Source organism: Telmatherina bonti (assembly GCF_933228915.1).
Source record: "Telmatherina bonti genome assembly, chromosome: 6".
NCBI lineage: Eukaryota > Metazoa > Chordata > Actinopteri > Atheriniformes > Telmatherinidae > Telmatherina > Telmatherina bonti.
The window spans coordinates 20,320,166-20,347,522 of NC_136624.1; the positions used below are offsets into that span (position 1 = coordinate 20,320,166).

The 27,357-nt window shown below is 39.0% G+C and overlaps 2 protein-coding genes across 2 annotated transcripts in view; both read left to right on the forward strand.

Moving 5' to 3' along the window:
- igsf21a (immunoglobin superfamily, member 21a) overlaps positions 1 to 20,853 on the forward strand; it is a gene marked incomplete at both ends in the record, with an annotated part of 171,435 nt that extends 150,582 nt beyond the window's left edge. The window contains 5 exons of the mRNA XM_079243027.1: positions 3,603 to 4,083; positions 9,161 to 9,261; positions 12,034 to 12,226; positions 14,939 to 14,977; positions 20,777 to 20,853. Coding sequence (XP_079099153.1) covers positions 3,603 to 4,083; positions 9,161 to 9,261; positions 12,034 to 12,226; positions 14,939 to 14,977; positions 20,777 to 20,853 — 891 coding nt within the window. The remainder of the gene's footprint in view (positions 1 to 3,602; positions 4,084 to 9,160; positions 9,262 to 12,033; positions 12,227 to 14,938; positions 14,978 to 20,776) is intronic.
- A 3,519-nt stretch (positions 20,854 to 24,372) lies between these two features.
- On the forward strand, positions 24,373 to 26,655 carry klhdc7a (kelch domain containing 7A; the record flags this gene model as incomplete). The annotated part of the gene is made up of 1 exon (XM_079241965.1): positions 24,373 to 26,655. One exon carries the CDS (start codon positions 24,373 to 24,375, stop codon positions 26,653 to 26,655), a length of 2,283 nt encoding a protein of 760 aa, XP_079098091.1.
- Between the last annotated feature and the right edge of the window lie 702 nt (positions 26,656 to 27,357).

The window sequence follows — 27,357 nt, forward strand, 5'->3', positions numbered from 1 at the left end:
ATCATTGATAGAGGAAAACAAAAACAACCCTCGGTTTCTTTTCAGCACTGTAGCTAGGCTTACTAGGAGCCGGAGCGCTGTGGAGCCATGTATTCCTTTCTCACTTAGCTGTGATGATTTCATGTATTTTTTCAGGAATAAAATTGACACTATTAGAGATCAAATTGACAATACTCTTCCTTCTACCTATAATGTTGAGCCTGTTGTGGTCTCCGAAGCATCCTTAGAACCAGGATCTGACTTGTGTCTAAATAGTTTCTGTCCTGTCCAACCCTCTGAATTAACTAAAATAATAGCTTCATCTAAACCATCCACCTGTATCTTAGACCCTCTCCCAACGAGCCTCTTTAAGGACATTTTCCCTTTAATTAATACATCACTACTAAATCTTATCAATATGTCTTTAGTGACAGGATATGTACCACAATCATTTAAAACTGCTGTAATCAAGCCTTTACTTAAAAAGCAATCTCTGGATCCAGAGGTGATAGCAAATTATAGACCTATATCTAACCTCCCGTTTATGTCCAAAATTCTGGAGAAAATAGTTTCAGCTCAGCTACATGCCCACCTGAGCAGAAATAATTTATGCGAGGAGTTTCAGTCAGGATTTAGAGCTCATCATAGTACTGAGACAGCATTGGTGAAAGTTACTAATGACCTTCTTATGGCCTCAGACAAAGGACTTGTGTCCGTACTTATCTTGCTTGATCTTAGTGCTGCATTTGATACAGTCGATCATAACATTCTGTTACAAAGACTAGAACAGGTGATTGGAATTACAGGTACAGTGTTAAGCTGGTTTAAATCATATTTATCTGATAGACTTCAGTTTGTTCATGTAAATGACAAGTCCTCCTCCCAAACTACAGTAAGTCATGGAGTTCCTCAAGGTTCTGTACTTGGACCAATACTCTTCACACTATATATGCTCCCTTTAGGCAAAATTATTAGACAGCATGGAATAAACTTTCATTGTTATGCAGATGATACTCAACTATACTTATCCTTTAAACCAGATGAAACAAATCAGCCCAATAGGCTACAAAATTGTCTCATAGACATAAAGACTTGGATGTCTAGAAATTTTCTCCTCTTAAACTCAGATAAGACTGAAGTAATTCTCGTTGGATCTGAAAAACTCAGAGCTAAATTTTCCGGTTTTGTAATGAACCTGGATGGCATTACTTTAGCTTCCAGTGCTACAGTGAGAAACCTTGGAGTAATATTTGACCCTGACCTGTCCTTTGGCCCACATATTAAGCAGGTTACTAAAACAGCCTTCTTTCATTTACGTAATATAGCCAAAATTAGGGACATTCTGTCTCGGAGTGATGCAGAAAAACTGGTTCACGCTTTTGTTACTTCGAGACTAGATTACTGTAACTCTCTATTACTGGGCTGTCCTAAATATGCCCTGAAAAGCCTTCAGCTGATCCAGAATTCTGCAGCCAGAGTCCTGACCAGAACCAGCATGAGAGATCATATTTCTCCAGTTTTAGCCTCTCTTCATTGGCTGCCTGTTGAATCTAGAATAGAATTTAAAATCCTTCTCCTTACATATAAAGCCCTCCACAACCAGGCACCACTATATATCAAAGACCTCATTGTTCCTTATATACCAAGTAGAGTACTTCGTTCGCAGACTGCAGGCTTACTTGTGGTTCCTAGAGTCTCAAAGAGCCGAGCAGGAGGCAGAGCCTTTGGTTATCAGGCCCCTCTCTTATGGAATAAGCTCCCAGTTAGTGTTAGGGAAGCAGACACCCTCCCCACCTTTAAGACTAGGCTGAAGACTTATCTTTTTGATAAGTCCTATAGCTAGGGATGGTTAGCATCCCTTAGTTATGCTGCTATAGGTTTAGACTGCTGAGGGACATTTCCTGATACACTGAGCTTCTTTCTTTTTCTCTTTATCTCTTTCTTTTGCCCCCCCCCATAACAGTGTTGCATCATTAACATGTATGTCTCCTGTCTCAGCAGGTCTCCCTGGCCGGGAGTAGCAGTTCCTGTTGTCTGTTGTCTTTCTGTCCTCTTCCCCCCACACAGCAGAGGCAGATGGCTGCCTGTCCTGAGCCGGGTTCTGCCGGAGGTTTCCTTCCTGTTAAAAGGGAGTTTTTTCCTTCCCACTGTTGCCAGTGTGCTTGCTCAGGATGGGAGATTGAGTTGGACTCAACTCAATCTGTTGGTTTCCTTATATAGGCTGTTATGAATTGGCCTTCATTATGTTTTCCCCTCTGTCTGTAAAGCGTCTTGAGATGGCATTGCCGTGATTTGACGCTATATAAATAAAGTTGAATTGAATTGAATTGAATATGAATGGGAAATCCTACATGCGGTTCGTGTCAACCATAACTGGTATTTTGTATCCATAACCTTCATTTAGGATGTGGTTTTAGTGCCTTTTGGCAGCCACATGTTGCCTTTCAAGAGTGATCAGTGATCCTGCAAGCTTGACATGTTTTTCATTCACAAGTTCCTCTTATTCATTCCCCTTAGCAGAAAACTTAAAATGCAAGCTGGGAACTGTTGGTGTATATTTGTTGACAACTCTCTCCAGCGATGGCCTTCTGGGTTCAAGTCCAAATGCAAGAACTGTCACTCAGCATTTTCTGAAGCCACATAGATGTTTTCTTTGGTGGTGTTGAACTGTCATAGCAATACAAAACCACAACTAGCCAGAGAAGCTGCAACAGAAGTGATGAAAAGTAATGTTTAAGGAAAGAATTATCAATGTGAGTCAAACTTTATTTTATTAATTTCAGTATATGCTATTATAATTGTTAACTCTGATGAATAATTAAAGTTATTGCCTGTTGAAGACAGTGACTTCTGTCAACACACACTCCCTGTGATATGACTTAAAGGCCTTTACACACCTACTACGAATACATTGTCTGAAAAATTTGGATATTTTATCGGATCAGTGTAAAGTCAATGTTAACGTTCACATCAGTAATGAAATGCCATCCAGTCATTTTTGAGAGGGTTTTTTTTTCTTTTCTTTTTTTTAATATTTGCATGCGACAGATATATAATCGACTAATCAGGGAAGGCATGTTGACTGATGGCTCACCTGTTGCGAGCTATGCAGGTGTCTCTTTCATCATGGCCGAGCGCGTTTGTTATTTCTTCTCTGCTCCTTAAAGCAAGCAGCTAGCAGCTGTAGTTTCAAGATGGGAGACTGTCAGTGTAGTGACTTACCCATCCATTTATTTAGGATATTGCTTTGCTCTGTTGTTTGCATTGGTTTCAATCGAGAAAAAAGGGAACATTCAAGTTGAGGAAACTTCACACCTCTTTTAAGATGTAGCAGACCTCAGCTGTGTGTGATAAACAAAGTGTCTTTGAGTCTTTCAGATAAATAATAAAAGAATAAAAGGAAAATCTAAACTTTAAACAATATTTAAGGTAAAATATATTATTATGATTTGATCTAGTAATTTTTTATAGTAATGAATGTACTGATTCATTTTTGTAATATATCGTTATAATAGCCTTTTGCTTGAAGTTCTGGACTTTTATTTATGAGAAATCTTAATTAATACCTTGTCTATTTCCTTCTTTTTTCTTCTCTCAATTTTCTCCTTTTCCAAACTCTCAAGGTGTACTTTAAGCGGGATGGCGAGCTCATAGAAGTAATTTCTTACACTCAACCGTCTACTAACGACCAAGGAGGAAGTGCAGCAGGGGTGAGAGGAGCCAGGCCACTGATCAGTAGGGACCTTGACGAGACTAAACTGCAGCGGTCCCTCTCCCTTCTCGACCCCGAAAGGCGGTCAGCTCGCCTGTACACGGAGAGTCCTCAGCGTGTCCATACACAAGGCCAGCAGGCCTACGAGCCAAGCCCTGCAACAGAGGTCATTCCTGAGACAGTAGTGAGCCGAGAATTCCCTCGCTGGGTACACAGCACAGACCCTCTGTACTACTTCAGCCACACCCACATCCCACAGAGTGACGGGTCTGTTGTGGTGCAGGCCAGACTCACCTGGACCCTCAACCCTCAGCTTGATAATGATGCCCTGTTCAGCTGTGAAGTCAAGCATCCAGCACTGTCAATGCCCATGCAGACTGAGGTCACTTTAGGTGAGTATGATACATCCTGTTTGAACGATGTTCTCATTTTTTCCTACCACATTATATTCATCTGACTTCTACTCCTTTTCCTGTCATACCTAAACACTACCTTAACACACACACACACACTCACATTTTCTCATTTGCTCTTGTGTTTTTTTAATCTCCTGCTGTCTCTGTGTTGCACTTGGAAACCAATTGGACCTCCTAACGTCTCCCTTACAATTGTACTCAGAACCACACATTTGATGCAGCTTAATTCCGTTACAGCTGAAGAGATTGTGAGTTTAGCAGTGAACGCACAACTCCACATGATTGGCAGGGCAATTCATTGAGCTGTCTTTTACTAGACTGAGTTAACCCTGGACCGTTATTGAAAAAGTCAGCCTGAATTAGAGAAGTCAAATGAGAATTTAGACACACTGACCAGTGTTATATAATTGCATGGACTATCTCAGGAATGCTGCCCTTGATCAAACTTTATTGAATATCTCCCGTAAGATCCGTAGTCTGCCAAAAATGCCTCTTAATCTTTGTTATGTTTTAAAAGTTGGAAAAATCTGGTCTTGAGTTTGTTTGTTCATTTACAAACTCCCAGCTAAAGAAATGATAATGTACATTGGGATTTCAGAGAAAAAAGATCCAACTTTGTGAAAGATATTGAAATCAGTGTCTATCTCAAAGTATAGATATACTCAAAGTATAGATATACTTTGAGATACAGTTAATGTTAATGGTTTAATATAGAGTCTATGGCATGATCTAAGAGAAGTACACACTTTGTGGTGTTTTTTTTTTTGTTTTGTTTTGTTTGGGTTTTTTTTTGTGTTTTTTTTAATTTTATAAAAACAAAGAGCCTCCAGCACATAAAATTAACACTTCAAACAAAATACATTGGCATAGTCTTCCTGGAAAACAACCTTGCAGTCCTGACATGATAAACAGAGACAATATCACATATTGCAAGAAGTAGATGAGGGCGGCTGTCACGACCGGCGCCGAAGGTCGTGACAACAATGAGGGAAGGCAACGCTGTGCATACACGAAGATGTATTTTATTAAAGAAAGATCTTAAAGTATGTGTATGCAGCGTGTAAATGTGGATATCAGTAGTATAAAGTGGTTGCAAGTCAGTGTCTGAACAAACCAAGCTGTGAGCTGAGAGAGAACGAGAGCAAACAGCCCACAGCCTTATACAGGTAGGTGTGCTCCAGCCAGGTGCTCTGATGACTGGAACCGCCCATAGCACACCTACCTACCTACAAAATAAAGAAAAACAGTGAAGGCTAGACCGTCACAGCGGCACGAGTGAATGAGACTGGCTGCTTTGTGTTTGCTGGCTGATTATGATGGATGGGATAGAGTTCATATTTTCAAAGGCAGCTGCTCGATTTTTGCAAATGCCGGAACAAATAAATAAATAGCAGATCTAGAAAACTAGAATTCATCAGACTCCCCATAATGTACCAGGCTGAAGCAATGTAGTTTATTTAAAATCTGGTGTCTTTATTTGATAAGCATTTTTGGTTAAACAGCTAAATTTTTTGTAGGGCGTATCCTCAAGTGTGTAAGCATTTGGTAGACTTGTTCTGGCAGGAGTGGAAGTTCTAGGACTCAGTCAAATTCTATAGTTTTGGAAAACAATGGGAAAAGTCTGAGGTGCAAATGAGCCATGTAGTTTGCAAGCTTCACTGCAGTATTTGTTGGTTTATTGTTGGCTTGGCTCACGTAATATGATATAATTTGAAAATTTAAATTTGTAAACATTTTAAAGAAGCCTTCTTCAGCTTTATTAAAAGGGATTTTAGTTTTTGCTAGTGTTGCTTTATTAGAGTAGAATGTCTCATACTGGAAAATTTGTCCTAAACTGTAATAAATGTCACATTCTGGTGCTAAATAAACAGAAATATTTTACATAGAGGGAGATGGCAGCATCACTTAAAAAAATATAATGGTTTAAAATGTCACACCAAGACAAAGTGTTGCAGGAATTACTCATTTTTTCCCCTATTTTCATGTGCTGTTTTACAACTGATGACACAAATGAGTCAAGCGCTTGCTAAATGTCAGAAGTGCTAATATTTTGATAACCCTTTCATTTTACTGAGGTCATTCATTTAAAACAGTAATGTTCCTCAAAGATATGTAAAGTAAACCACCTGGTATCTTTAATTATTCCACTATCTGGTGAGAGGAAACAGACAATTTGAATGTACTGATTTTACTTAGATGGAAAAGCCATAAGACTGTGTCCCTTTTTTGTATTTCTTTTCAAACTGCGTTGGCTTCAATTCAGATTGGACATTATGTTTTGCTTTACAAATAAAACGGCTTTTAATTTTTGGAGTAAATCAGCATAATGGATGTGACTGGTTTATAAAATGGCTCACCTAAGAATTTATATGACTTCCATATCCTATTCATTTAAATCATGCAGCTGTAACTGGATTATTGCACTCATACACACACCCTCTCAGTTCTTTCAGGTGCATGCGTGTATGCATGTGTGTGTGTGTGTGTGTGTGTGTGGTCAGGAAATGAATGGGGGATCTTTTCTGTACTCATAAGTAATAAATCTTTCAGAGATTTAATATCGCCACAGGAGACCGAGCGACAGTCTGACAATTGACCAATGTTGTATCAGACTTCATGCATATTCATGAACAGCTCTGTGCTCACCATACAAATGCTGCTAAAGCTGATGGTGGGCGTCAGGAATCTGAAAGCCGTATTCATGAAAATTTGTTCATTCATGAATGGTGCCCCTGAATTATTAAAACAAAAAGTTATTTGTTTTGAATTTAGGTGAGCTGAGGTGTTCATTATTCAGCAAAATTAGTCAATATGAATGTATTCTCACCACATACACCAAAGTCTGAGATCCAGATAGATTTATGCTTCAGTTTTTACTTCACCAGAAAGTCAGAGAGCAGATATTTGCTCAATTGAATCTGTACAGTTTTAATGTATATCTAAATAATTCCATGGACCATCATTTGTTTGGCATTGTGAATGTAGACACATGATATATTTTATATGTCAACCTTCGCTACGCTCTGGTTTGTGTCACCAGATGAGCATGTTTGTTAAGTCCGTGACTGATATTACACTGAGTATAAGTCACCTCAATAGAATCATCTGGCAGTAAGTCACGTCTTGATGAATTTGTTTGCTTTCCTCCCTAGTTTTTCAACAGAATCATTCACCCAGCTAATGCGACAGCTTTCTTTCAGCCTGTCATAGAGTTGTGCGGACCTGTTGATGTCTTGCTTTGGTTTGGAAGCACACCTGATATAGGGTGAACAGTTGTTTTTCTGGGAGGCATATTTTTTTTTCCCCTCTCTCTCTTTCTGTGATCTCTTCTGGAAGAAAAACAGTCCTTTTTTTCTGCAAGGTGAAGGACTTTAGGAGGGGGTCTCTTTGGACTGCGGCCTAATTCCCCTGCGATGCCCTCTCCCAAGAGACACTGTGTCATGTCCATCACACTGTGGGCTGCCGTTATCAAAGGTGGTGACGTAGGATGCCAACTGTCACTGCTGGAGCAAGTCCCAGAAATCGGCCATCATCTCCCGGCCATATGCCTCGCAAGCTCTATGTGACTCCATGACATGAGCATTTAAAAATACTTTTCCATTAGTGTGTAGGAAGTGGAAAGAGTGCTGCACACTGCTGTGCCAGACCTAGCCTGTGAAATACCATCCATCATGAACATAAGATGGAATACTTGGCTCTGTGTGTGTTCACATGAGGTCTTTGTTGCCATATGAACATTTGAAGTCTTTCGGGAATTTGCTCCATTTTGTTCTGCATTGCTTTCATTATTCTGGACAAATGACAACGTTTACACAGACGAAGGACTGCATTTTCACCGAATGTGAATGTCTCTCGTTTCCCCGTCTGTGTTTTAGTCTAATTCTCTGCTTTGTGCAATTCAAATGCTTTTGTTTTCGTTTTAGCATAGGAAAAATGACACAAAAACATGTCCACTTACTCTATCCTACTAAGGTGTAAGAGAGTAAGTCTATAAACTAGGGGTGCCCATGTCTGGTCCTCGAGCGCTATACAACCAGTCAAAAGTTTGGACATACTTTCCCGTTAAATTTAAAGGGAAAGTGTGTCCAAACTTTTGTCTGCGTCTAAATATTGCAGGCTAGTAGCTCCTGAGAACTGGGCCCTGCGATAAACACGACTCTTATACCGGCTTGTGCTCAATTACTGCCCAAAAGAAGATGACGATCCATTACCCACAGTGAACAGTTTGTTGCCAGATTAATGGCTGAAAAAGCTCTGGTCATTTGTCTAGATTCTATTTATCCTTTAACTTATCAATGAAAACAAGTACCCAGTGTGATTTATATTAAGAGTTCAAACTAAATTAGCAGCAGTGTTCCATGGACTTGAAGGCATTACTGATTGGATGCCCTTTGCTTGATTCTCATTGCATGTGTTGTTCAGTCCATTGGTTTAACATATGAAACTAATACTGCCAGTGGAGCAGTTATTTTTTTTCAGGGAACTATTAATCATCACAAATTGTGCAGAACCTGCATATAATGACCCAATGTTGTGTCCTTTGTAATTTAGTGGTAATGAAACTGCTTACATTTGTATAACATAATGCAAATCACTTATTTTATCACAACACCTCAGACACAAGATGATCACAGGCCCCATCATAATTTCAAAATAATAGAAATCCGTCTGTTTCCTCTCGTACTGTGCCCTATTGTTTTAGGTGGTAGAAATTAAAGCCATCTGGGGGCTGTTGTCCACACCAAGACAAGGGAATTAGCTCTCTGAGTGTCCCTTATCTCGCTGCCTCCACACACCACCCGCCGCACTCCCATTCTCCTCCAGTAATGAGTATCTACCCAATTTAGTTCCTTTTCCCTCCAAAGGGGAATAAATCCAGCACAGTCCTTTGGATGAAAGAAACTGTAGGTCCCTCGCTTCTCGCTCTGTGACCTTAATTGACAGGAAATTGTATTTGTCTCTCTCCCTCTGCGACAAAACAGGTGTCCAGCAGGATTTGCTTTCCATGCTCAGTACAATGACCTTTGTCTCTTTGTCTTTTTTTTCTTTTCAGCTGCTCCTAAGGGTCCTAAACTCTTGATGACCCCCACTAGGGCAAAGGTAGGGGACACAGTGCACATCACTGTGCAAGGATTCCAGGTAGGATCGCCTGGGGTAAGTGCATGGGGTTTTACAAAAATGAAGGGTAAAGTTTAGTCTAGAGTAGAACATCCATACAGACTGCTTAAGCAGATCTATTTTCCTTTACCCCTTCATTTATAATTGTGAAATACTCATTTTTGCCATTTTTTTTTCTTTTTTATTGTTACATTATGGTTTTGGTAATTTGGATTTAAAAAAAAAAAAATACAAAAACAGGAAAGCAATCAAAGTTTAGCTGTTTATGTACCTTAGCTTCTCTGAAGACATAACAATTACTAGAATCTGCATTACTTTTTAACTGCCAGGAGGAGGCGACTCTTCTGTTGCAACATAAGTCTTAAGAGTTCTCTGAGACCTGACTTGATATTTGAGCCATTACCTTAGTAACCAGTTCACTAACGTTTATGGTTATTACTTTAAAATCTTATTTAATACACCATGGTAAAGTTTTGTTTTTTTTCCCCATTTTGTATAAATGTAGTCTAGGATATAGTATCTGTTGATTTAGAGTTTGTAATTAAAGTGTTGCTACCCTGTGAGCAGTGGTGTAGTACAGGGTATACATGGGTATACAGAGTATACCCACTTCTTTTTCAGTCAGCAATGAGTATACCCACTTCTAAATCCCCTGTGATGCTGCTTTTACAGCTACATGTGCTAGCTAAGCTAAGGTTACCTTTGCTACACTGGTGCAGTTAGTCAACAGCTGCATTAACTTTAGCCTGAACATACACAAAATAAAGCTATATGTATATATGTCTGAGCCTGTCTCTCAGTAGTCTGTGTGCCAGTATTGGTTTAGTCCTTTCATAACCCTTCCTCCCTTAAACCGAACAGCAGAAATTAAGTGACAATGAGCAAATATACCGATGGATTTTTAAAGTAGACTAAATCGAATCGAAACACTTTTTCTAAAACAGCGTTTTTCTGGGCTACTTTTTTCTGTTTTAAAACAAGGACAAAAAATTGAGAGTACACGCACTTCTTGATGGACCACTACACCACTGCCTGTGAGGGTGCATCATGTCACATGGTCGTCATTCAGATGCATCGCTTCTTTGTCACATGCAATTTAATCATTTAAGAAAGAAAAAAATATATATTTATATCTATTACAATGTCCAAATTACCAAGAAAATCAATCATAAAAAGGCTTCAAATAGCTTTAGTAGAAGCCAGTGTGTGGTGTCGCTTGTGAATTATGCCTGTGTATATGTGGGGCCTAATTTAAACCTAACCAATAACAAAGGAGCTGTACAAGTTTTACACTTTTTTTTTTTTTTTTTTTTTTTTTTTTTTGGCTGAAAAGTCCAGGGAAGAGTGGGATAGTTTTAATGCCACTATGTCCCTGGTGTGAATGGCCTGTGGATAGTGATGTTCTGTTTGACAGTAATGACACATTAAAGGCAGGCAGCTTGATCCAGTCAGGTGAGGAGAATTGGACTAATCCTGACATAGAGACACTAATGGCCCACAGCAAAAATCTCCTTTGTGACTTCCCAGTCACTGTTCAGGAATCTTCAGCGAGATTTTATGTTTGATTTTATTTCACTTTCAGGAGACCAAATTAACATTCTGTATTGTTGGTGGTTAAGGGCACTGAGCTATTGACTGCACAGATTTATACACGTGTTTATGTTTGCCCAGTGACCTTGGGATTCTTTTAAATCTTCTCTTTGAGCATGGTTACGATTGGTTATTACAAACAAGCTTCACTGTGGCATACAGCCAGTTGGGCCCTTCAGCAGCATAGGCATCCGTGCGTGCAGACTGATCAAAAAGCAAATTTCCCTTATCCTTCACTGGACCAAGGCTTTAGGGTTTCACGAGTTGATAAGATTGTGTGCCAAGACTGAAAATGCTGCCTTGCCCCATTCTGATAAAACAAAATGCTTCCCTCTGTGCTAGAATTTAAGCACATTTGGATTGCAGTTAATTTCATTTTAAAGGGTAGATAGTTTTTTCTCATATTTCTTTCATGTTTCTCTGTGATTTTTTTTTTTTTTTTTTTGAATGCAAGTATTTGTCAGTGTAGGTTATCTCCAGCTCTGAAGCTTGAAAACAAAACATGTAGTAGGATTGTATAATATGATATTTGTGTAACATTCTAAGCGTTCATAACAATAACTTTTAGTATGGGAGGTATGGAAGGAAAAGTTTTGCTCATTTGTTTTTTCTTTTTCCCCCAACTGAGATCAAATCATAATATTCTAAGTGTGTTGGCAACAAAATATTAAATTCTTGCATTACAATTGTTGTCAGTACAACTATGAAATAAAAAATATGTAATTATACCCAAATGAAAATTGCAATATCAACATTTTGCAGTTTATTTGCATTAAAAATTGTTTGCCACGTGCAAATTTTAACATTGGTGCACAACTACCAATGCTGCTTGACTTAAGGATTTCAGAGTACAAGTTTATATGATTGTTAGCAATTTTTTGAAACTGAAAAACCTTTGAATTTACCAGAGAGGAACATGTTTTCTGAGTTCATGCACCTCTGCAATAAATCTGCCGTATAAACCTAAATAGTTTTTTTTAGTAGTTAAGTGCGGTACGAAGAGCATCTGGCAAATCTGTTGTAAAGTGAAGTCCTTGATTATTAATGTATGTCTTTGGGGGGGGGAAATTGGAGCTTGTATTATTCACGTATGCTTTACTTTTAATGTCATGGCTGAGGCTCAGACTGTCTTTGAGCTGTCTTTACACCCCACCTCCTCTCTTGTCCTTTTGTTTCCTCTCCTTTTTGTCTGTCTCCATCCTATCCGGGTGTTGATAGAATGAGGTTTTCCCAGAGCCACTCTTCACCTGGACGCGGGTGGGGGGCCGCCTGCTGGATGGCAGCGCTGAGCGAGAAGGGAAGGTGTTGATTCTTGAGAGAGTGCCAGCAGAACTTAATGGCTCCATGTATCGTTGCACAGCCCAGAATCCTTTGGGTTCCACAGATACGCACACTCGCCTCATAGTCTTTGGTATGTACGCTCACCATTGTTCTTGAGCTGTTACAGCACTAGCACTTGAATTATAATTGTATTCAATTTCCTTTGATTTGCAATGTCTTCTAAATTGTTCTTCTTTTATTCTCTTTGGTCATTATGCAACTTACTTCAAATTATCTACAATGCTTTTACCATTATTCAGTTAAATGGAGCAGATTGAATAGCAGAATTCTATAAAATTGCTTGAATGAACTTACAGTATCTTTGAAAAGTACTTCAGATTCATGAAACCACTTTTAACTTTGTGAATAAGACATTTTATCTCTAACTGGCGCAAATATAGGCATCTTTTTTTAAGGTGGCACTAACTGAGAGTAACTGTTCTCTGAGGGATTTAGTGAGTATGCCATTAATGGCATGTCTAGTGCTATTCTGTCCGCTGTGCCAAAAACCAACCATGGCATCAAAGGTTTGTGATGAAATCAAAGGACCTTTTGTTATAAATTGTGTTAGAAAACCACTTTGCTTAATGACCGAGCTGAGGTAAAATGTTAATTGTAATTTAGATGTGTTTGATGTACCAGTGTTGTAATGGGACCTGGACTACTTTATGGACTCTATTAAACCTGTGTGTCCTGCTTCTCTGGTTCTGTTTACTCTGGAGAAACTACTGGAGCAACTGGGATATGCCACCATGAGCTTTTTTGTGAGAACAGCTTAAATCAAATAGGTTTTCACAGCAACTTTTACTTTACATAATGGGACATGACTTTGGTCCATCGGTTACCTGCTAGAATATTCCCTTTACTCAGTCACTTACAATGGCAATCACATCCAGTTTGAATTCAGTTTGACTTCAATGGCTTCACAGTAATAGAAAAGCCAAAGCTCAGTCTTGAGAATGTGGACTTTTTTTTTTTTTTGGATTAGGCCACAAATTTCTTTATTCTATTAAATCCATTATGCATGTGCAGGACGCTCAGGTCTTTGCTTAAGGCTTCTGCTACAAAATAATGTGTTTTAAAAATCTTTCATCGATACTGACTGTCTGTTTTGTCCTTTGTGTATTATTTTACATTAACTTTCTGCAGAGGATCTCCAGTAAAATTCCTGTACAATACCACACAAACTTTGCAGCTCTAACAGTAATCCCTATGATGCAAGTAATTACGAAACACTTGCGTGACTGAACTGTTTCAAAGTTCAGATGAGTATAGAAAGACAAAGCCATAAATATTACACATTCCTCATTTTTGAGAGGAAATTTTAATGTATTACCATTGGAATATCAAGATACATACATGGAAATTTGCGTGGTATGCACTGACGTATGTTTGAGCCTCAGAGTGCCCTTTTCACATTAATCAGGTTGACACACTTTCTCTACATGAGTGGCTCTGAAGCAAAAGATGTGTATCTATCTTTTTTTATATGCTCCTGCAGGAAACATTCCTGTGAACGGGGTGTAAAGTTTGTCACATATGCATAAATTATTGGGTCGGTCTAATAAGAACCTACTTTAAGGGGATAGAGCCACTTTAGGAAGGTGTTACCTTGGGAGGCGTTTTGTTAGGAGGAACACTAATGTCTATTTAACACCCTGATGCATCCTCAGGTGTCATCGGCTATGTGCCTAGTATGGCCCATCTGTCTGTCTGCTCCTTGTAGATAGCTTCCACTTGTGCTTAGGGGAAGTAAATGTTGATTAAGTGACCTTGGCACCATCCACCATGGCGTCGAGATGCGACACTTCTCTCTCTCTCTCTCTCTCTCTCTCTCTCTATCCCAGGAATGAAGAGATATTTGGGGGCTCTGTTAACTTCGGCAAGTGTTTGACACACACTGTCAGGGATAATGGATTATAATAAGGACTTGGATTAAAGACTCTTCAGTAACAAGCAGCACTTTCATATTGATGATGTCAATGATATCTCTAGCCATTCTAGGTGATAATATCGTCCTAGATAACTGAGGGGAGTCAGCACAAATTAAGAATCGGGCAGCGACAAACATCCGGGCCAAACCGCACTTGCATACAGAGACTCACGGATATGTGTACTTAAGCAAATTTGCAGGGGCAGGCAAACACAAGCGTCCAAATGGAGAGTGCACACATTCATTTTCTGAGTCTCTCTGAGGAGCTGCTGTGTTAATGTGCTTGCGTTGAGACCAGAAAAGTTTCATACGGTGCTGTATATGAAGCCTCCGCCTGCTTATACGAAGTTTAACATCCAAATTTAGCTCACAAAGTGGAATTTAAGAGTTTTGCTAATACTCCACAAACAGTCTTTCTCTCTTTAGCAATTAACCTTATCCCTTAGAGAACGGTGAATTTACATTGTTAGAGCATTTTGTGCAGATGAGACATTGTGTAGCTTATTAAATGTAGAGTGCCTAGACCTCTTCTTTGACTGCCTGGCCTCAGCTGTAGCTCCCAGCACTCACCGCTGCTAAAAGTGTCCTGGTTGCTCCAATGTAGCGCTCTGTGTTCCCAGGTCCATTAACAACCTCCGGTCTTTCTCACTGGGGATGTGCCATTTAGCATGTTCTTTAAGATCCTTGGAATCCAGCTTCATTAGAGAGTCACAACCTCTGTCAGAGAATTCTTTTTTTTTTTCTTTGTATGTTTGTCAACCGTGCTCTTTATTCTAATTAATCCCATTGTTCATCCACTAAGTCACTCACCATTTCAATAAAACTGTAATGCTTGATTGTGTTTAATGATTCTTTTTTTTTTTTTAACAGAAAATCCAAGCATGATGAAGAACACACAGAATCAGAACAGTGAGTACAAACTTTTAGCGCGTGATTAGCATGCAGCATATTACATGCATCACTCCAAGGACAGACTGAGGCCCTGCAGTCCCTTTTTAAAATGTGCAAAAAGCTGAATCCTATTAAAGAAGCAAATATATGAGATATCTGTCAAATTACAACTTTTTTTGCAATAATCTCACAGACAAAATACACAAAACAGTTAAGTGATTTTACTCATTTGATAATATGCTCGTTTTTTATTTATGCACAACTTCAGAAAAATATGCATGCATGTCTACTTCTGCATGCATGTCTTGATTTAGTTATTCTGCCCCGAACAAATCCCATACAACACTGGGGTTTCAACATGCATAATATTGACAGCTGGAAATTTTTGGTTTCTGTCCTGGATGCTTTGCCCCAGATAAAGTGCGTGAGACTGATTCAGTAAGGATTAATGTTTGACGATGTTCAGCAGCAGAAAGCTTCAAGCCTCTCCCAGTGACTAACCGTGCTTGTCACTCTTGGTTGAGTGTGAGATTATTGGTGTTTCACATGTGCTGTGGTGGCTCATTTGTGGCTGCTGAGATTATAATATGTAAAGATGAGGGATTGTCAGGAGAAGCCGCAGAGAAGTGACAACAACCTCTCCATCTCTCTATGTTTTCCTGTCTCTCCCTCTTGTTACTGCAGTCTTTCCTCCACTCACTTTGGAGCGGCCGTTTTGTCTTCCAGTGCCAGCCTTTATTACTTCCTTGCAGTTTCCTGTTTATAGCTACCTTCTTTCAGTCTCATTTTGTTTTTCTCCTTGCATCATATTTTTTTTTTCTTTTACTTTTCCCTTCTGGCTAAAATCAAAATCTCTGATTTGATGCAGATTTTCAGTCACTCAGACCTTATGAGGAGTGTAGATTATGCTGTAGTGTGAAAAACATTCAACCCTCGCAAAATAATTAGAATTTTGAGCCTTGACAGATGGGCCTCTGAAGCATGAAGCAGTTCACGACTTACCAAGACTGAAATGAGAGTGTGACCCTACAGAGATAGCAATCAGATACAGTGGCAAGAAAAACTGAATGAACTTTAAGATTAGACCCTTTAATGGCTCATCTAGATTTGGTAAAGCCTCTTTTGCTCCTGATATCCTCCTCTAAAATAAAAAAAAATTAAAAAAAAAAACACCCACCCACTCGCATTTAGCTTTTATCTTCAGTCATAAAGGCTGTAATCAGCATGCAGTTGCTGGTTAAATGACTCTGCTTTGGTCACAAGCTCTGTACTTAAGGACTCGGATCTCCAATCAGCTGTGATGACCGGATGGAAATGTGGAAACGCGGATGGACATGCAAATTTTCTGTACAGAGCCGCAAAAAGTGACCAAAGTCCTAAATAATTTAAAAATATCAAAAGAAGGTTATTGAACTTGCAGAAGCACAAGCCTGTGTACGAAAAGAGCAATAGATCCACTGTACGAGTCGTCATGGTGGAGAGCAGCTCACTCTCACTCCTGCTGTTCTAATTTTAGTAGATTAGATTTCTAGCTTCATTTGCTTCAAGCTCCAAGTGCTACAAAGTAGTCCATTAAGCCCAAACTCTGTCTGATGGCAGTTCTGGTAGGACATCTTTTGGCTTCACAAATCAACTCAAAAGGAATCCTTTAGTGTCAGCTGTCAACAAACTCAACTGGAATGATTTTGAACCAACATCTTTCCTAAGCAGTAAAAGTCCAAGTTTATCTCATGTTTTACTCAATCAGAAAATTGTATGCTGAATCTAAACAAAAAGCCTACAAAACGAGTGAAAACACTAACTAAATACAAGGCAAATTTCTCTTCAGTGTGACCTTATTATTACGTTTTTCAACTGATCACTAACCCTCCTCCCTCCACCTCCTTTACGAGGGCCTTGCTGTCTGTTCAGAAGTAAATACTATATAATGACTTTGGCTCATCTAATATTACCATGAAAACATCATAGGTTTCTGACAAAGAACCAGTACTGGACACCCTGGAATGCAAACTGATTGTAAAATATGGCAACATGCCTGGATGAACTTATTAACTTTTGGTCAAAAGATTTTTTTGTTGTCTTCTAAAAGACACTGGTAATGTCCATTCTAACCTTAATGTGCACACTAACTTCTTTTGTAATTTAGAAGCAATAAAGAGTCAAAGCATTTGTATTACAATTATTTTTTTACAGTAATAAGCTGTTGATGGACTGGAAAATGCATTTTAATGATATAATTTTCCTTGGATAATCTGTTGTGTATGTGTGAGGCCCATGTCTCTGCAAAAAGAGAAAACTGTTTCTCAGCAGATAGGAAGCAGGGGTTGTTTTGTTTTTTTTTGCTTAGCTACCCCAGCTGAACATTTTTTTGCACTTTCTCAGTTTTTTTTTCCTTGGAAGCATCACCTTATGCATTGCTCATGCTCTCCTCCCCATTTTAGTTCCTCTTGGTTTTCCATTAGTTTCACCGCCTTTCCTTCTATCCAAGCCATATCTTTTGCATGCAAATCTGGGAATGCAAATTTCATGGTAAACACATGGGCAGGTGTGTCACAGCAAGGATGGATTTAGGTCAGAATGGATGAACAAGCTTGCCTTGTATGCAAGTCAAATTACTGTATAACATGGCCCCAAGAGGTCACCATACATGTGCTTGAGCTTAATGGCTGAATTTTCCAGTCCTTGTCTGGCAAGTGGGAAGAACCACATGCATCAGTCAGTTGATGCTGTTGTAGAGAAAAGCCTGTAGAAAAAAGACAGCTCCAGTTGTCTAAGAAAGATCAGCTTGGTAGAATTGCATTGAGGTCTGAGCCAAAAACTTGAGGCAAACAGATGGCTGGGCGACTTGCATCTATGACTGTAGACTGGAAGGGGATCTCAGCTGATGATCTTATGCTTGAATGAGCCCATTACCACATAAGATGAAGTACTTATTGAGAAGATCCAGTTGTTTTTGCCTAATGCTTTATAACTTGAAGAAAAATAATTCAGCATGATGTCAGCCCGGATACGTTGCAATTACAAAATCCTAGAATGTTTTATTCTATCTTGTCAAACATGATCCATTTATGTATGACTCAACTAATTTAACATCTGCCAGAATGCAGATTGTTCTGATCCACTAAAATACCTTTACCTAAAAGGTTTAATAAAGGCCTGCCATACCCTTGTATTGTCATATTATGACAGTGCTTTGACCAGTCTTGTCAGAAACTGGATAAACCATTATGCAAGCAAAGATACACCGACAGCCAGTAGCAACTTTCTTCCCTTACGACTACTCCAGTTTTACTCTTTAGATTTTCAAATTGAACTTACAAAATAAAATGATGTCTGTTTATAGTTCATTCATGCTCTTTCTTTCTTTCATTTTTCTTTCTTTCTTTCTTCCAGTGCAGCTGTCAATGTTAGAATAACAAGTACAAACTTGTGAAAATTCATAGTGGTGTTCACTCAACATGATGCCAATTTATACAAATATGAGGGTGGGAACTTTTAGTTAGATATGGGAATAGTGGTGTAAACTAGAAAAAAACTATTTGTGAATGCATTGTTGTTCAAAAAAATGTAAGAGTTACTCACATTTACAGAGAATAACTTATAAAGTCACTATGGTTTCAATCAAATTTATTTCAATCACTTTCTTTGCAGATGTTCTAATGACACAAGTAAAACTGAATGAACACGTTAGCTAAAGTCTCAGTATGAATGTTTAATAATAGCACCACTGAATTTGGCAGATTTTTACATGTTGGTGCCTTCAGTGACAGCCAAAAACAATTATACCAATTCCTGTTCGAAAAAAACAAACAAGCAAACAAAACGAAACGAATTATTTAATAAATTATTATGAATGTTATTGTTATTATTGTTGTTATTATAGTGATTATGATGATGATCTGTTAGACCAAAATTGAACCTTTAAAATGACTGTTGGTCTGAGGATATTCAAGGTGTTAAAACCTGACTAATGCATCCAGATAGTATAACTTGATCAATACATGATAAATTCCTAACATGTACAAAGCAACATTAAAGGCTGTTCATTCAAACATTGTTAAACATCACTTGTCTGCATGCTCCTATGCATTCTTTCTATTGGCTTGATTGTTACATCATAAATCCACTGAAATGCATTACATGAAATTATACACTAGAGGGCAGTACAGAGTTCACAGGACACACGTGCGGTACGTCAGCTTCAGACATTTGCAAACCTGGTTGCGGCGAAGATCTCGATAATGCTCGTTCTGACAAAATAACCATTTAAGCAACTTTTAGACATTGCTGCAAGTAATTAAACTAAACTATACAGTTACCTCCCATAGATAAGGTTAGAAGCAGCTGAATGGTTTTTAACATTTCCTCATCCAGTCCAGTCTTTCAGCATCAGACATAGTTTGGTCAATAATTCAATTTCCATCTCCATGTATCTTTTCTGGGACAAGGACAGCAGTCCAATTAAACAACCAGGCCCAACTCAAACTGTAGCTTGACTCCACACAACAATGATTTAATTGGAAACTTTGGAGTTTTGATGGCAGTAGCCTCTCCAGGCAGGATAATTTACCCTGGCACAGCACACAATTTAGTCAGGAGCAGTGCAAGGAATACAATCAGGAGCCCAAGGCCTTGGCATGGCATCCAAACTCCCTGATTGCCGTCTGACAGACTATGTTCCAGCATGTTCCAGAACAGGCTTTATCCACAGAGGCCATACACCACAACCCACTGGCTCTGACAAGTTAAAGCTGCTTTGGTGTCGCAAGGGGGTATATCTTTACCACAGCTTAAGCAAAATGATGTGTTATTAAGTTTCCAAAAGCTCAATTGCATTAAGCAGTTTGGCAGCCTTACATACTAGCAAATGTTAAGCAAAAACTGTTACAAGTATTTCATTATTATTACATACATTAGTGTATTTCATAAGTATACTCCACTTTAGTTCATTTTATATGTACATATAATAATTCAAGTCTATTTTATAAAGATTCTGAAACATCAAAACACTATGTAAAAACCATTCATGCATAATGGGGCTGGATCATTTTGAAGGTAATTACATCACAAGTAACATGAAGAAATTTAAAGGTGAAGGGTATCTGTTGTTAACAACATAAGCAAAAGATCCACCAATGTAAGCCGCTTCTTTTAGAACAAACAGCAGAACAATCTGCACTAAATGAATTGAATTCTTTCTTCCCCCCAGTTTAAAACTCCCTGAATTTTTGGGAGATTCAAATTTGTGGTATTTCAGAAATTTTGAGCTCAAGTTGCAACAACTAGAGAACATTATGCCAGTGTTTTTGTGAGTTACTGGTGTTAACTGATGATTTTTATGTTGAATAAAGTAAACTAAATGAAGCTGGTTGTTTTCTTCTGAAATAATACAGATACAAATCATAACATATTTCCCAAGGGTTAGCTGATAGGCTATTATTTCTATCACACCCCAACTTGCTTTGCTATGTTACCAGAAATTTTGGAGAGAGAGAGAGAGAGAGAGGCTAAATCAAAAGATATCATTTTTGTTAATATAATAAACAAAGACATACACTCCACCGTTCCCATCTCTGTTGGGTTGCACCTCTTACTGTTGTGTCACCATCAGACCTGCAGGCTTCTGACTATGGAGGCATAGATGCAGCTGCATGTTAGTTTAATTAAAAGCAACACAAATACAGAGTTACGCTTAACAATAACTATCTAAAAATGTGGTTTATTCCCCAGTGATTTGCATTCATTGTATTGGATTAAGGTTAAAAATGAGATGATCAGTATGAAGTTGTTTTTGATTGACTTTTTTTGCTTTTGCAGACAAAGCGTCACCCATGGACGTGCTCGGACTGACGTGGATCGCACTTGCCCTCACAGTGACAGTGGAACTGACGTGAAACATCTCATCCAAGACATTCACACACAATTATATACTTGTCTGCCCGTACAGTACACGACATCTGCAAATGCATAGAGAGACATGCACACACAATCCTGCAAGCCTTTTCCAGTCATAAACAGATCCGTCATACATCGATCAGGAAGCAGTGCCACCACATGATGTTGCATCGTTTTTTTGGGGGTTTTTTTTGTTTGTTTGTTTTTTTGTTCATTTATTTTTGTTTAGTTTTACAAAATAACCAAGATTTAAAAAAATAAAACAACAAAAAAAAAAACCCGATGAACATGACGGTAACATCTTCGTATATAGCACCACCCTATTTCCCTTTGTGTTTCTTGTCCTACGTCTGCCTGTTGACGAATAAAATCTGTCAATTTGAAACAGAAGAGAGAAAAGCTTTGGATTTTATTTTGAGTGACAACGTTATTGGTGTTGAGTGAAATGTGAAAAATGGAACTGGCTTTGACCACCCCACCCTATCAACCACTCCCATCTGTTACGTGCCCTGGGATGCACCAGATTAGCAACAAGCTGATAAACCATGGGAGAGCAAGTCTACAGATGCTCCACGGGGACCTTCTTTTTATAAATATATATATTAAAATACTTTGTTTTTTTTTCTGATGGCTTGGAATGTACAAGAAGATTTAATGCATTGGAAAATCAGGAGAAATCTCATTTTTGAGTGTATTTTGTGTACATCAGTGTAAATACTGAAAAATAATTAAAAAGATTATATGGGTTATGGTGAGGAATGGTTGCTGAAATTGTTGGAGTTTATGCTTCTTCACTTTTGTTTGTACGTCATTCAACTGTTTTCAAAAATAATTCTTGGCTGAGAGGACGGAAACATTTTACAGCCTTTCTGTTTTTCACTTACGCTTTTTATATCTAAATGGCAGGTCTCCAAGGACACAGAGAGAGAAAAAAAACAAACATATGTCTGCTGTTTTGGGGTTGTGCTGCATGTGACGTTTAAAGATTCTTTCTCCTTTTGATGTGTTGCATCTGACAGCACAGCAACTCTTTTTCACTGGCCTGTAATCCAGCTATTTACTTGTGACCTACATTGTGTACAATGCGTAACTCTTTCCCAGACATTTACGGTACTAGTAGGATCATTTTAGCCGCTATTCCAGGGAGGAGCTCACCTGAGGCAGCTTGTGTAAACAGGGTTGTTGCATTGTTTCATTTCACCTGTATTAAAATTAACAGATGATAAAACTCACAAGCCTTGACTTTACTTATGACACTATTGAGCAGTATTTCACATCTTCATTATTCTTGCCTCTTGTAATGCTGGGTACTGCTAAAATGCAATATATCCCATATACTTAAAGGATATCACATTTTTCAGTAACATTTCAATCAAATATCAAGTTTTTTTTTTTCCTTTTTAATAACCCATGCTTTATTCAGTGAAAAGTTTAAAAAATGACTTTGTTCCACATATTTCTGATGTTAATCCCGATTCATCCCTTCTGATAAAGATTCTCACATTACCATTAACCCTTTGCATTTATAAACTGGAAGTGAAAGATGTTTTAAAGCTACATAATCCTGCATTTGGAAGTTCAGAAGAATTGCAATTTAAGCACTTCTAAGGACACAACAAGTATTAAGGGATTAGGGTTTAAACCAGGTGGGAGGCTAGAGGAGAGATTTTTTAAAGCTTAGTTGAATAGAAAGGATAAACCTGTTCAGGATATTATCTCACCTTGCCAAAGTGCAATCCATATTCCTACATTCTGGAGATGAGGACTGCATAGCACACATAAATAACAGGGAGTTATAAGTTATTGATTTTTTTTATAGTTTTGAAAAAAGGTAAAGAGAGACACAAATCCTTGTCCGCCCACAGTTTGCCAGTATTAGTCAGTTTCTTTTTTCTTGCCTTTTTAATGAAATTGCATAGAAATTTCTGTACTTTTTGCTTTTTCAATTTCTAAAACGGTTAGAATGTGAACATCGTCTTTTCATGATCTGATCGAGTGCATTTGAAATCCAAGAGTGTGTGTGTGCGTCTGTTGAATTGCTGTTGTCAAAAAAAATGTGCATTTGTATTAACAGTTCATGTACTTCACTTTCATATAGTTAGATTCAACAGACAATAAATGTAACCCCCTTTAAATATGTTGTTTTAAATTTTTTTGTCATCCAGATAGGCGTTCCGATTCAACACCCTACTCTTGTCTCATGAAATAGGCTTATTTGTGAGAAAGATGGATGGATTTTGTCGGAAAGCTGATAAACTATTTTACATGTCATTCTTCTCTTTCCTTTTTTTTGCATTTTCCTTTGTTTTGTTTTTTTTGTTTGCTTTTTCTAACAAATGGATTTTTCAGTTTATTTATATTTAACTTACTGCACTCTATAACCATCATGGATGGCACAAGTAAGAAGAGATATATGAATCACCTCAAAGAAAAGACACATAAAACTTATCTTCAGTGAATTATTCAGGAGTTAACCATGCTTGTAGAATCGGGTTTCCTTTTTGTTGTCAGCGAGCACGGCTATCAGATGACCAAGCAGCACCCACATCAGACAGGACACCTGACACACCTTCTATACACGTGATGCATCTATTCAGTGCCTTTGAGTGCTGTTAAAATGCTGCTTTTTGGCCTTGCTCTACTTTGTTACCACCAATGCGAATGACAGCCTGACAGCGATGGCTGAGTGACAAGGCTTCTACATGACAGAAATATGTGTTTCCATTGTAATGGTCATTTCAACATTTCTGTGTTTATTTTAGCTTGCAACTGCCATTTATGTTTCTGACAGCAACCTTAAGCTTCCTTTTAGTGACAATTATTTAAACACCTCTGCCGGCGCAGGAGGGGACCTTTGATCTGTAGCATGACTGTGCAAACAGATGCATCCTGGTTATTAAGTATTTGATAAATGTCACCTATCATTACTCTCCACCTGTTATGCAAACCACGCTCTCCTCCTGCCGCATGAGAGCATGTGGAGGAGTGTTATCTATTGTTATTTTGGCAATATTAGTCAACTCTCACATAATATATCATAACACAAATCATGTGTAAAAATGCAGCAAGAGGTGCCACAACAGCAAGGTAGCTGAAACAAAGGTAATTATGATTTGGTCGAGAGGTTATTGGCCACAGTTCTTTATGTGTTTATGTCTTATGAAAGTTTTGATATGAGAAAAGCCTCTATGAATCAAAAAATTGCATAGTCAAATATTGATCCGGGGGTATTTACATATTCTGAGTATGGTTACTAAAACTGCATCTGACTCAACACAGGTGCTGCATGAGAAAGTGCTCCGCCTCTACAGAGCAAGAGATGCAAATAGAAACTCAAGGGCTATCATTTTACACTTGATCCTTTGGCTAAAGAGGCGTAGTCATCAGATCACAGCAGCTCTTTTACAATGAAAACCAAACAGCTCCAGTCAGCTGGAGCACATTGACAATAACTTTCAAAAGGATCGCTCAGCCCAGCCACTCCTGCCATATATCTTTTTTCTTTTTTTTTTAAAGCAATGCCCATTGCAGACCCTCTAGGAGTTCAGTTCGACATGCAGCTGCTGTTAAAACTCAGTGTGTCTGTGGCTGCAGTGCTGCTGGTTTCTTGGGCTTACAAGTTCTACAGCTCCAGGACTGTAAGGAAAATTCACACTTGTGACATAGACAGGAAAGAACCACAAAATGGTACCTGTCAAAACTGCAGGACAACACTACAGCATCAAAGCCCACCAGAACATGTCAGGGATGATGGAGGAAAAAAAACGAAGCGCTTATTTGAAGATTCAGCTACTGATGACCTGTTATCTGGCAGCACCAAGGAAGTACCAGCAGAACCCCCTCCACAACCAGCTGAAAAGAGTGAGGAGGATATTATTAATCCAAGCAGTGACCAGGATAAATGCATGAAAGTGGAGGTACTCACAAATCAGAAACAGCCAATGGTTGCCACAAGAAATATTTCATTTGGATCTGCTTTGAGCCTTCAAGATCCAACAGAGTCTGGGATGGCAAGTATGACAGGGCGCCGCTCCCCTTGCTTTTTGAAGAAGTTGGAGGGCTGTGTGGGTGTGGGCAGAGAGTTAAGGCAGGACTTGGAGCACCAGGGGGTCTACTCCAGCTTCCTTTCCAAAGCAGAGATCAAAGTAGAGGATGCCAACGTAGTGCTGGAAGGATCAGGAGACCAGATTGTGTGTGGAAAGATATATGACTACTACGTTGAGTCTTCCTCTCACTCAATTACAGATTTTAACACTGTATTGGGTCAGTGTGAGACAACCATTGAATCAGAGAAGGTGGAGCTTGAAAAACATGGAGGCAGCCTCCCAAAGACTTCTTCCTCTGTGAGCCCTTTGATTATACGTGATGTGGTTCTTCAGCAAAGAACAGTGGAAAATGTCTCCTCACCAGGTACTACCAAGTCAAGATACCCTCCAAGACCTGCACTTCTACGTAATGAGAGCTATAGGTGTGCAGCAGAAGAGTCTGAGCTTCCCATTGTCTTTCAAACTTCAAGAGCCAAAGCCTCAATGAATCAGCCTCATACATCAACAGGTGATAAAACTGTGTCTCTGCAAACCACTACAGATAGCACAAGTAGTAAAGTGAAGGAGACTGATCAGCAGAATGGAACAGCAGCTCAAACTTTACACCTTCCAAAGGAAATTTTCCATGGAGCAGATCTGGAAAACGTCAAGAGTAAACTTGATCTAGGGAACTGTTTAGAAGCACTTTATTTAGCTAAGAAAAATGGCCAGATGTCTGTGCGGCAAGCGGTCCTTGGGGTCATGTCAGACAACTACCTTCAGGTGCTAAGGGATCCCAACCTTTATGGGCGGTTAATGGCAGGTGAAAGGGATGAAATCCGGAAGCAGAGAATGAGAGGGAGAAGGTTTGTTGTGGTTGCAGACATGGACCCTCAAGACTGGCTGAGAAACACAGAGGGGCACAGAGCAATGGCAGAACAGAGGATGTCCAGTGCAATGTACTATTATGATGACTACAAAGACAACTGGCATCCTCTCTGCCTGATCCCACAGGAGGTCATCTCTAAAGCCTGTGCCATGTGCACAATGGATAACTACTTATTTGTGGCAGTGGGCTGCCAAGGCACAGACAGAGAAATTACACCCTCAAAGCGAGTGTTTTGCTACAATCCTTTGACATCTATTTGGAAAGAGATCTGTCCCATGAATGAAGCCAGGCCTCGCTGCAAACTGGCTGCTCTGGAGGGCTACATCTATGCCATCGGAGGAGAGTGCCTTTCCTCAGTTGAGCGCTACGACCCACGACTGGATAGATGGACATTTGTGGCTCCATTGCCTAATGACACATTTGCTGTGGCACATCATGTCACTGTGTGCAATGGAGAGCTTTTTGTTGCTGGGGGTTCTCTTAGATATATGCTACTCCGCTACAACCCCAAAAACAACACCTGGAGGCCAAGTCTCATGGTTGGCAGCAATGACAGAACTGCAGATATGGTGGCTGCAGGGAGATTTCTCTATCGATTCGATGTTAACCCACTCCTGGGTGTCAGTGTGTACCGCTATCATACAGTGGCACGACTATGGTATGAGTGCAGCTCCAAACGACTCCTACGCTGCCCGGCCTTCCAATGTCTTGCAATGGATGGCTCAATCTACTGTATCAGCCGGCAATTCACAATGAGATTTGAGGCTGAAGAGATCTCTCCAGCATTCTCAGATGAAGATTTGAGTGTCCTCTCTGGCGCCAAGGGCATACTTTTCCCCTTTGTCCTTTCACTACCTGATAAGAAGCCTCGGCAGACAAGTGTATAAAAACGATTCAGTTTTCCATTGATGGTAAGATTAGGTAGTGACTGAGTATCCCTATAAGAGCATACTTTACATCAGGCTTATTGTTGACTGTGTGAAGTCTGCTTTGCACATCTACCCAGCCTTAAATGTTATTGCAATACTGTAGCTACTAAACATGTCATATATCTGAGGCTTTAACCACATTGCCACAACAAATTGGTTTCATAAATAACATCATTTTTCTTGGGTTGGGTATTGCACAAAGGCTTGTCTTTTCTTATGTCTCATCTCTATCAGTAAATATAAAGTATTAGAGTGTTTATAGTCATCAAGCTTCTGTTTGCTTGGATTTACGTAGGGAGGTGCTGCCATGTTAATTGTTTGCTTCTTTGATTTGCCACTTCTTCTTGCCATTTTGCTTGTTTTATATCATCTCAGATGCTTAATGCTACACTGTATAAGATGATTCATAAAGCAAAATTCTCAGAGTAAATGAGTTCATTCAACTCTAAAACACAGTGATTGGGCAATGTTTTGATCATCTATCACAGTGTTGCTCAGTGTAGGGCAGAAATATAACTTACACAGTGGTCCAGATGCAATGCCATTATCAAAAGTTGCTCTTTAAACATGACAGGATGTAAATGGGTATGCCACAAAATATGAATAGGTGAACTCTTAAACAATTTGTTCATAAGTTTAAACTCTTAAAACACTTTGACT